The 11,308-nt window shown below is 39.6% G+C and overlaps 2 protein-coding genes across 4 annotated transcripts in view; one reads left to right on the top strand and one right to left on the bottom strand.

Moving 5' to 3' along the window:
- Positions 1-174: 174 nt before the first annotated feature.
- On the top strand, positions 175-2,712 carry LOC117157746 (uncharacterized). The gene is made up of 3 exons (XM_033336017.2): positions 175-327; positions 1,302-1,972; positions 2,326-2,712. The coding sequence occupies exons 1-3, from the start codon at positions 297-299 to the stop codon at positions 2,554-2,556; spliced, it is 933 nt and encodes a 310-aa protein (XP_033191908.1). The 5' UTR covers positions 175-296; the 3' UTR covers positions 2,557-2,712.
- A 122-nt stretch (positions 2,713-2,834) lies between these two features.
- Positions 2,835-11,308, bottom strand: part of Fim (plastin-2 fimbrin) — a 46,713-nt gene continuing 38,239 nt past the window's right edge. For 2 of the 3 annotated variants that reach the window (XM_033336016.2, XM_033336015.2), the window contains exons 2-4: positions 9,182-9,612; positions 7,086-8,304; positions 2,835-6,314 (exon numbers count right to left, since the gene is read on the bottom strand). In XM_033336016.2, the coding sequence (XP_033191907.1) occupies positions 6,117-6,314; positions 7,086-8,304; positions 9,182-9,612 (1,848 nt within the window). In that variant the 3' untranslated portion in view covers positions 2,835-6,116. Of the gene's footprint in view, positions 6,315-7,085; positions 8,305-9,181; positions 9,613-11,157; positions 11,306-11,308 lie in introns of those variants that run through there. The other variant, XM_076619473.1, reaches the window with a different exon arrangement.

Here is an 11,308-nt window from a genome sequence, read left to right as displayed (position 1 = left end):
TTAATATACTCTTTACAAAGATTGTGATTATTATTCGAAAGCACTTTATCAGAGAAAATATATTTTAAACGATGTAATCATAGAATCAATGGAAACGTTATAAGACCCCGAATTTCGTTTTATATCTCGAGAGTTGCGAGTTACCCCAGATCGAAGTAGCATAATTTGCGATTACAACGTCAGTGGTGGGATGGCTTAATTAAATCACACGACGAGGTCGTCAGAGTATATCGGCGATATAAAAGGACCTTCAAGCCGAAGAAGAGTATTAAACCAGTTGAGAGCAGTGCTACAACATGCTCGTCTCATTAATCCCGTTCTTCTTAGGTCGGTAAGCCAATTTTCCATTTAACTATGTCTTTATCGTCAATCTGTCTGAATCGGGCCAGGAACTGCTTATGCAAACGATAATTCATAACTAATTGCAAATCGTAACTTCCTTCGTTAGCGCATGAAAAAACGTCTACAGGCGTTAATCGCTTGAAAACGACATATTAAATAACTATTTATCATTTATAACTATTTATGTATAATCGTTCGCTCATTCGCTTATTCATAACGTACGACTCGTTTTACTGATAAAATTTTCAAATTAGAAGGAATATTAAAATAAAAAGGAAAAATTAGAATTGTTCGTGCTTCCGTCGTCATTTTGTTATGTAGAGAATGTGCTTTAATAATAATCTAACACGTCTGAACCGAGAGACTAATATTAAAATTTCCTAAAATCGAGAAGATCGTTAAAAAAAAAAAAAGTAAATGTACTAAAATAACTCGTGAAAAGAAACTAACGACAAAAATTTCGAGTTCCGCTTGCGTTGAAAGAAGAAACCGTGACTGTGTCAACTAGAGTAAGTGCTGTTTAGCCTAGTTCAGTGTTTGAGAATTAACGTCAAGATTTATTAAATATCCTGAGAAGTAAATCGTCTAAACTAGAACTAATCTAATTAAAGTGTATAACGAAAAGTTCGAATTCTGTGTGACAATGAGTTAGAAGCTATAACTGTACCAATTGGAGCAAGTGTATCGAGTGCAAAAGTAGAATATATTAAAAATTATCAAAGATAAATCGACTGAGATAAAATACAAGAAAATGAATAATAAATACTTGCAATGCCATGCGTTTGCGCTGAATTATATAAAAACTGTGTCTAACAGAATATTTAATAAAAATTTCAAAGAATTCAGGGAAAAAGAATCGACGAACGAAATTAACTGATCTAACGTATGAAAGAATTAACAACGATACTCTAACGTGCGTCGAACGATCAAAATTATTCGAGAATTTTATCGTTTTTCAGTGGTCCGGGTGACGGTCGACGAGAGCGTCTGGAAATATGGACCAGAGTACGTGTTCGACGTAGAGATGAACGTTACTTCGACTCCGATGAACCACGATGGAGTTCAAACGTCGAACTACACAGTGATGAACCTCTTCTGTAGACCGACAGACCCTGATGGATTGTTCTGTCATTTGGGAAACGTCAGACGACAAAGCATTGACATCACCAACGACAATAAAATCGACATACCAGAGGAACAATCGAGACACCTAATGAGCGAGGAGCCATTCGAAATAAGATTCAGCGAGAACGGTATCGATTACTTGACGGTGAACGATCAAGTCGAAGTTGAACATTTGAATAATATTAAATTGATCGCCGAACGATTTAATATCGGAGTGAACTTGAATGGCGTGCCCGATGGAACGTTCCACATTACGGAGAACACGACGATCGGAGAATGTGGCGTGACGGTTGCGATAAATCACTATCCCTCCAAGAGAATGATGAACAAGATAAAGAACGACAGATACGATCTGCAATCTCTGCCACGATTGAACAAAGTTCCCAGCGAGACTATACTGATCCAGAAGACGACCAATCTGAATAATTGCAGCTACTACGCATCCTTCTACTTTGGATCTTATGGTGCCAATATCGTGGTCGAAGCGGATCTCGATTCGCATCTAGTGAGCGACTATTTTCCATGATATTCGAAGATTTAGAAGAAATTTCTTTCCTTTTAGCTTTCGTCAAATTTGTGGAAATTATTCTAGTAATTCCTTGTAAATCTCATCTTCATAATTTTATAACTCAGTTTGTAAATTTACCATTAGCCGTACTTTTGTAAGTTTAATCTTATTGGCAATCTCGTAATTTCTTGGAAATTGATGCTTGCAATTTTCTAATTCTTCGTAGATCTGACGTTGCTATTAGTTTCGCGATTCTTTGCACTTTTATTGCGATACGAGAAAGTTATATCGTACGAGAAACTTGACAATTAAAAAATTAGATGCTATAACGATTCTTCTCTCGTTTCTAGGAGAGTTCGACTACGCGTGTCTTCGTGAGCGACTATCAGTTCGTCTCGTCGATAACAAGGATGGGCACTTTGGGCACGGAAAAGAAGAAACTGTCGGCTATGACGCAATACGTAAGTCTGTCTCTGAAAGATATTCGAGCAGCCAAACGAGAATTGTTCGAAATTCCTAATTCATCGATAACCACCATCGTGGCGAATTCAGAGACGAAGAGGATATTTCCGATGAAATGAATGGTTTTTGCGATAATTTGAAATACAGTTATAGATTAAAAAGACAAAGTATAATCTGTCGACGTCAAGCTGTAAGTTAAAAACAGACAACATATTAATGTACCATAGAATGTTTTGTCCAATTTATGATAAAAAAAATAAACGGAAGACAATAAATATAGTCTCGTATCGAAATACCTACAATCTCTCCTATTATGTATCCTATTTTATCAGCATCATATATCATTCACCTTAAATAATGCGTTTAACATTTACATTTTTAAAGTCTTACATAAATCTTATTAGATAAATTTCTTTTTATTTAAATTACGGATACATTAAATTATATATCTACGGTGACCCACACACGTCCATGTACGCACAGAATATCGTGTGTATGTAAACGTATACACATTTGTTTTCTCTAGTTCAGCGATCATTGTAAGTTGAAATTGATTGACGAATCGATTAAAACAAAAATACAGGGAAAAAGAACTCTTAGCGTAACGTGATTCGTGATCTTCCTCCCGCGTCCACGCGTGTCTTTCTTTCTTCTTTTTTCTCTTTTTCTTCTTTTTTTTTCTTTTTTTTTTCTTTGTTTCTTTTCCTAATCTAAGTTTCGCCTTAGGGAACAGAGCAAAATTTCTCTCTCCTTGCTAAATCTTAAATCTAGGTGCTCGGATTGCAAACGGCCCTCTTTTAAAAGACTTACGTCCCGATACTCGCGAACATTACAGAAGAGAATATCGAAACGCGTTCTTCAGCGTTTTGAACGTTTCTAAATTTCTTTCTCGTCCTTCGAATTCGATTATCTCGACTCAGGATACACGGAATGTAATTTCGTATCCTGATACTTCAGAAACAAATGCAGCCTGGTACGAGTGTTATCTATGGAATGGATAACGTAACGCGCGATTTTCGATTTCATCCAACAATCGAAAGGATAATTTGATCCTCGATCAAGAAACGCTTAGCTTGTGTCCTGTTTCTTTGAGAAACTTGTCTTGTTTCCTTTTGTTTCCACGTAGGAATGCCCCAAGCATCGATGGATTGCACGTTCGATATTTCATTTTCAAGTTACGATCGATCTTCCCAGTACGATCCTTTTTCTCGTACGATTCATCGATTAATCAATCGACTTTTAATCTTGATTTAATTGAGACCTAAAGAACATATAGTGGTATAGTCGCAGTAGAAAATGCACTTAGATTCTTCCTCGAATACACAGCGCGGTCCCTAAAACGTCTAAAAGCTGAACTTTCCGTACCAAGCTCTCGACAAGGTTCTCTTAAAACTTGTCGTTTCTCGCGATCGCGTCGCGCTTATTCGTCGCATATAATGCGCAAAATTTCTTCTCTAATAAAACAGAGGAAAAGAAGACGGTACAACAAGTACAAAGTAGATTCGGTCGATCGACTTTTCGCTTCTATCGCCAAATGACATTTTCCAACTACGAAAGAATGAATGAGACGTTCAGACGAATGAGACGTCGTTGCGATTTTGCATCGACGATGTACGAATTGACAGTTTAATCGTTCGATTGGAAAGGCGCGTGAATTTTCTGTAGCAAGTTCGAATTTGGCGCGCTACGCGAAGTTGCGACAACTTCGCGTCGCTCGATTACACCAGCCATTGATTCCTTAATTTCCTTGCAACAGCGAAATGTTATGGCTTTGGAAATATCAATCTGTCGAATCGTACGATATCGCTGCAAAGTGATTCGATGCGAAACTGCGTTGATAAAAGATTCGTACGATGCAAAATTGCAACGATATCGCGTAGTTCGTCTGCAACGAACCTAACTCGCACGCTCTTCCGGCTACAGAGTGCGCTTCGTTGCGTCGGAATACGCGCGCCAAATATAAAAAAACGTGTACGACCAAGAGGAACCAGCGTTGTTTCGTCGCTCGCTGTAGAACGTAGGTTAAAGCGTCCTCTTCTTTCTTTTTTTAAATACGTAAGTACGTTTTGTTGGAATCGATCGTTAAATATTACAACAAGCATCCAATCACGATTACGATTTCGATATTTATAATGGCACGATTACAATGATCCTTGTGCGTTCATTTCGTTCGTCGACGATATATGGAATTGGTTCACGCGTCGCATCGATAGTATTCACCGTGTTAAATCATGGCGAATGACTGGGTACAACACGAAAATGAAAAAAAGCTCGACAAGTCACAAATTTACGACGATAGTTTCAGTTCTTATACGTTCTCCTTTGTATGTTGCCTTCGATTGGTATTATTCTTTCTTTCTTTCTTTTTCTTTTTTTTTTTTTTTTTTTTTTTATTAAACGAATCCAAATATCGCGTATAATTCGTCTTCAGACGTATCGTTCGATGAAAATGAAATATTTACCTGAAAACGATACGAACAATTTTTTACGATCTATTTAGAGATGAACATTGGGAAATGGTACCTCGCGATATAAGTTTCGTATAAAGCCGTTTGTTGTTTCTTTCTTTCGCTAGACACATAGATACAACGTTTTCCTAGAGGTTTCGTTTCGTTTGAATTGCTCGCTCGATTGACTCATCTATCGAAGACACTGTCATTGTGAAGTTTTGACAATTTTCACACTCGCGGTATCAAACACGTGTACACATCTCAAATGTATATGTATATATGATCTAAGAATGTAAATATATGTATATATGTATATATAATCGACAATTTGAAAGCCACGTATATCCGGTATACGCGAATTATTTCGTCCCCTCGAGTTACCGAAGTCTCTTAACGTTCAGATATTTCGTATAAGATCGTGATCGTCGTATCGAATCTTCCTCTTATCGTCGATACCATTGACAGACAGACATCGTTACAAAATCGATTTATACAAATCTAAAAAATGATCACGGTTACAAATATTGAGACAGTGAGACGAGGGATATGATTGCGGAAACATTCGGAGAAGGAGAAATCCCATATCACAAACCACGGTGCACGGTACATACTCGGCGAACAATCAGCGATCGATAAGCAACATTATATCTCGTCGAAACATGTTTCCTTTCCGCAAAAAATGGGGGAAAAAAAATTGTTATCTAAAGCGTCGTCCGAACCGTCCGATCGTGACAAACACTTTCCACTTGTATCCTCGTACGATTCTTACTGAAAGCTCGCTAGCAAAAGTCAACGTGACGATCTGTCCTCTACTTTCTTCCACTCTATCTACTAAAAAAATTTCAAAAACCACCATTTGGAAAATCACTTTCGTCGCATGCTCTGAATCAAACCGAATCTTGCGAAGTATCTGCCTAACTAGCGGACGACGTGAAAAGAACGCGTTCGTTTAAATCGTCGTCTCTCTATATTAAGCGATTTCTTCCTCCCCTTCTCTCGGTTCGCTATTTCTCCACTTTCCTTTTCTTTCTTCTCCATTCTTTTCTCTTTTTTTCTTTTTTTTTTTTTTGTCGCTCCGGTCTTGGAAAACAAACTACTCTAACCTAGGTGTATATACAATTATTACGCTCGTAGAAGAGACACGGCGCGCAAACCGTGGCTCAGTCGACACAGTTCCTGCCGTGCACAGCGAAAACATCGTACGCGGACGAATCGCAAGCGGCGCGACATTATTGACCGTTGTTCGCAATGTTGTTCTGCTGCTTCACGGAATCCATATTGGGGATGTAGTCCATCGCCATCAGACAGGCAAACACAGTCATCACCATCTTCGGTTTCACCTCGGTTATGTCCTCTGGCAGCGCGTACACGCGTGCGCCGCATTTTCGGGCCAAGGATATCGCGTACTTCGCGTTGTCCAGGTTGTTCTGCGTTAAAAAAAAAATGAAATTCGCGTGAATTCGTGCGTTAATCTCGTGTAAGCGAAACGATCGTTTGGATGCTTTGTTTGTCTCGTTTCGTTCATCTTCCAGAATGTTCGTATCGTTTGGGTTTTAGACTTTTGATGCAAATCTCTTCGGTTTGTGAAAAATGTGAAAGAATCGTTTTGCGTATATGGTTTTTCGCTTCTACTTCGAGGTGACTTATTTTTTAAAACATCAGGTCTTTCTATTTTTAAAACGATACAGATACTCGGATATAAATATTCAAAGACCGCAGCTAGATTAAACGCGATTTTGTCATTTGAATTGTATATTTAAAACATCGAAATTCATGTAAATTTTATTATTATCTTTTTTAACTTCACCTTCGGACAGGTTATATTATATTACGTAAGTAAGAAAATAACGTTCGTATATCAGGCAAATTATGCTGCATTTTGCAGGTCTTTAAAGTCATTTAATACCACAGATACCATAAATGGCTTGCAATATTTTCTAAGGCAATGGCAAATTGTTCTATGCAAATCAACACAAGTTCCTCGATGATTATTTCGAAACTATACAAAAAATATTCCGATATTAAGGAAGACTCGTTTGTAATTTTCCACCGACCGTGAGTTCATTCCAGAGAGAAAAGTTCGCAACAAGAAACGACTTCGTTGAACTCTAACCGAAGACGTTCGCGATCTCAACAACTTTAAAACCAACAAATCAACCAAATTCTATTCCCTTAAAGCAACAATCCCCACAGCTCACCTCTTCGGTTCCACCTTCCTTCACGAGGTCATAGTTCACAGACCCCGGCTTAATGGCGTCGATAAGATCGATCACCACCTTTCCATCGGCTATCGACGAATCCTGGAAACCCTTGATACCGCTCGTCTTCCCTGCCGTTTGAAGCTTCGAGTTCACCCACTGAACGATCTCCTTCTCGACCAAAGTGCTACCTTGGGTGCCTGCCAGCGACGTGAGAATCGACAACGTGTACGATCTCATCAACTGCCAGATCAAAGCCAAAGTCAACGTGGCGTTTCCATCGTTGATATCCTGGCCAGCGATTCCTACCAACGAGAAGTTCATCGTTTTCCCAAGCTCGACCGCGTAATTGCAGTTCTCCAATTTCTCCATGAACTTGCGCAGTTTCGTGAACTTTCTGTGCACCCTGTTCCAGTTCACGGTGCCTGGTTTGATGATGTCGTAAAGCTGGAAGATGACCAGACCATCGGCCAGATCGGAGTACAGCCAATTCACATGAGGCATCACGCCCATCGAGTTCATCCAGTTTCGATATGTTTTCTCTTCTCTCGTCTCTTCCAGGGATTCTAGGCCTTCGATGCTGCTTTCCGGTTTGTCCAGGCCAGGATAGTTATTGAACATATTGGCGACGAACGCGAGATTCAGCTTGTATATGCCATTGACCACGTCGCTGGGTGTTACGAAGCTACGGCAGCCCAGCTTGGCCGCCTGTTGCAACATAATTTCCGCTCGAGAGGTGTGGTTCGGCTCCATTAGAGCCTCCAGAGTAACTCCAGCCGTGTTCGGTGCGATTTGCTTGATGAGGTACGTATAGACCTCCGAGTCGGTGATATCCGTATGGAAATTGTGGCATCGCCTGGCTATACCGGCGTTTTCCAGATGATGGTTCACCCATCTGAGCAGGATAGATTCCGGTGATAATTTTAGAAGGTCTTCGATGCGTTCTCCGTCCTGTAGCAGAGTGGCCAAGCCTGGACAATTTTCCAGGGTGATCTGGTTGAACAGACCGATACGTATAATTTGCCATAGAAGACCCAGCACCAGGTGAGGCGAACCTTTCGTCAGATCGTGCGCGTCGATATTCACGATATTGCAACCGATAGCTTGGGCCGACGATAGGGCCAGCGTTAGGTTTTCGTGTTTCTTGTAGAGGGTCAGGTTCTTTTTGTTGATGGTACGTTCGTCGATCGTATCGGGGCAGGAGTGATTGATTATTTTACTGAAATAGAGGACATTCTTTTTAGTCGTACAATTTCTCATCAGTTAGGTAAATAATAATTGGATTTGTCTTTCTGAGCGTAAAAATAGAAGGATTCGTGTGCTTATAGGCTGAGCGATTTATTAGATCGACCAGGATGTTTTTCGGAAAGGAAGAAATTAATTATCTTAGATAAAACTTCTATTAATTGCTCTTTCATGCAGTATTCATTGTTAGATATATTGCTTATAGATAAGCAAGTTACTAGAACATCTTCTATCTGCGTTATAATTCGCTTATTCCATCGCTGTCGAATTTTTCGTTTTTATTATTAAAATATTAATATTGCATCTTATAGGTGGTCCGATTTTCGAACATTCATCTCGTCAACGAGATTCATAAAGACAAGAAACAGATATCGATATACTTGAGAAAGACTATTCCCATACGACTTGTACAAAGTACAAGTTTTAAAATGTTCCCTGTTACAGAACAATTTATCAATGAAATTTTCAACAGCGATTAATTCAAATGGTAATATCGCACTGTCTGTTTATAGATCAAAATACACAATCGCAATTGTATACTCTAATTATACATTTTAATCTATAATAATTACTTGCGATTTGTCGAAATCCTCGAATAAAATCGTAAATGTAAAAAGAAAATTTCCTAACGCTATTTTCCAACCAATCTAATAAAAATAGAAATATCGATAGGTTCATAGTGAAAGTGATTTATTGTATATAATCACACGTTGTAAACATATGTATTATATCTAATCACGCGTTATGAATAATCACGCAGATCAAAGAATCGTGAACGTATCGATAAATAACCTATTTTATACAAGTTACATACATATATATATAGATAATAGAAAATATAAATTACATACCAGAGAAGAATTCCATCCTTAACCTTGTCGTATAAGGTCTTGCCTTCCGGATCGATGAGCAGCAGATGTTTCAAGTCAGGATCGTGTGACAAATTTGTGTTGATCCAGTCGCTGAAGGCAAGCTGTTCCTCCAATCTAACAGAATGCGTGGTCCCTTCGCTGGATGCCTCGGAAATTCCTCCCAATGTTTCTAAATTCTCCTTCTTCGAGACCACTTGTTTAAACGTGGATCCCAATTCGTTCGCCTTCAGTTCTTTACAGAGTTTCTCAAACTCTTCGAAGGATAGTCGTCCCTTGTGTTCCGACCTCTGCTTGTCGTCGTATTCCTCGATCATCTGACGCACCTTGTAACCAGGCATCTTGAAGCCACAGATGTCCAAGGCGCTTCGCAACTCCGTAAGATTGATGAACCCGTCCCCATTCTCGTCGATCTAACAGAAACGAAGTTTCTTTAGATTTCCAGTCTCTTTCCGGCTGCGGTTAAAAGAAGCCAAGCACGTGCTTTTGCGCGTAAAGCGTTCGGGTGCATGAGCTGGATACGAGAGTCATGGAATTCAGGAAGATAGTTCCGGTCGCTGAGGATTCGGGTAGTCCAGTTCTCGGGTTTAGGATTTTTGGAATCTTCGGATATCCGATCAAAATCTCAGAGTGTTGACGTTAAATAGAAAATAGCTTTGACTCTTAAGGATTCGGATCTTCTAATTTTCGCATCTATCGTAGGATTCTCTTTGCACGTCGCAGTTGGGCCGAAGAGACGTGGTGTTTGGAAAAAATAGCCTTGGGACTTGGAATTTCCAGATTTGTACATAGAACAGGATTTGCGGAATCTTTGGATGTTAAAGCTGGATCAGAGACTCGCACCGTCGAGGAAGGATAATTTCGATTCTTCAGGATTTGAAGGTCTTATAATCTTCAGGTCCGTCGCAGGATTCTTGGATTCTTTGGATGTCAGAGATAAATCGAAGTACTGCAGTGTTCAGGAAAAATAGCTCTGGTTCTCGAGGATAGCGATTTCAGGTATGTAAAGTAGGATTCTGGAAAACTTCGAGCGCCGAAATCGAATCGGACGGTTGCAATATTCGGGAAAATAGTTCCGCTTCTTAATAATACGGACCTTGAAATTTTCAGGCCTGTCGCAGGATTCTTGGATGTCTGTTGGATGTCAGAGATAAATCGGAGAACCGCAGTGTTCAGGAAAAATAGCTCTGGTTCTCGAGGATAGCGATTTCAGGTATGTAAAGTAGGATTCTGGAAAACTTCGAGCGCCGAAATCGAATCGGACGGTTGCAATATTCGGGAAAATAGTTTCGCTTCTTAATAATACGGATCTTGAAATTTTCAGGTCATAGCTTATGTTCAAGGTGTAAAAATGTACAGAATATATAGGACGCACAAAAATACACGAAACATATAAAACAGAAAATTCCTATAGCTTAATTGTGCCCATAAAAATTCATCGTCTAGTAATCATTTGGGTGTTAACAGGTTCAAGTACACGCTGTTTTAGTAAGAAAATAAAAACGCGGTAACTTCCTTAGTTCGGCTTTCGTACAATTCGATTGCTTATCTAATCGAATGGGAAATACTAGAAATAGATACGGTGAAAATTCACGCGAGTTCGGTAGCGGAACTTTCCGAGAAACAACCGCGTTCTGGAGGAAAATGAAACCCTTCGACATACGCTCGGCCAATCCCCGATCATTTAATCACGAGCGTATCGCACGTGTGAATGGAGGGAATAATGTTTCATCGGCGCCTTTCAACCAACGATATCTAGGTCGTCTGCAATAAAAGTCTCGTCGTTAGTTTTCAAGTGTGCAGTCGTGATTATAGGCGGTGCAATTTCCACGGAGAACAATAGTCAATGACGACGTTAGGAATGGTCGTGCATGCGCCTTCTTGGAAAGCTGCATCGGGGTTAATCGACAGTTCTTTATGCCAGTTCGCGGGAAACCGTGTTACAATCGACTAATTACCATTTTATTCTTGCCACTGAATCGTTCTTCGTTCATCGAATTGGTCGTTTCTCTCCTATCGTCGCGAGACAGTTTTCATCGCCTTTTAACTCTCTCGAATACTCATAGATTAAAGAACATCACGCTTACTCTAACGCTACCTACTGATATA

This window comes from Bombus vancouverensis, chromosome 6, assembly GCF_051014615.1.
Source record: "Bombus vancouverensis nearcticus chromosome 6, iyBomVanc1_principal, whole genome shotgun sequence".
Lineage (NCBI taxonomy): Eukaryota > Metazoa > Arthropoda > Insecta > Hymenoptera > Apidae > Bombus > Bombus vancouverensis.
Note: the sequence above shows the minus strand (reverse complement) of the source record. Positions and strands in the feature narration are given on the sequence as shown.

Excerpts from the sequence above, each read along its gene's own strand:
- LOC117157746 (XM_033336017.2), top strand. The coding sequence starts at position 297 with ATGCTCGTCTCATTAATCCCGTTCTTCTTAG. Across the intron at positions 328-1,301 it reads ATTAATCCCGTTCTTCTTAG|TGGTCCGGGTGACGGTCGAC; the intron begins GTCGGTAAGCCA and ends ATCGTTTTTCAG. Across the intron at positions 1,973-2,325 it reads CGGATCTCGATTCGCATCTA|GAGAGTTCGACTACGCGTGT; the intron begins GTGAGCGACTAT and ends TCTCGTTTCTAG.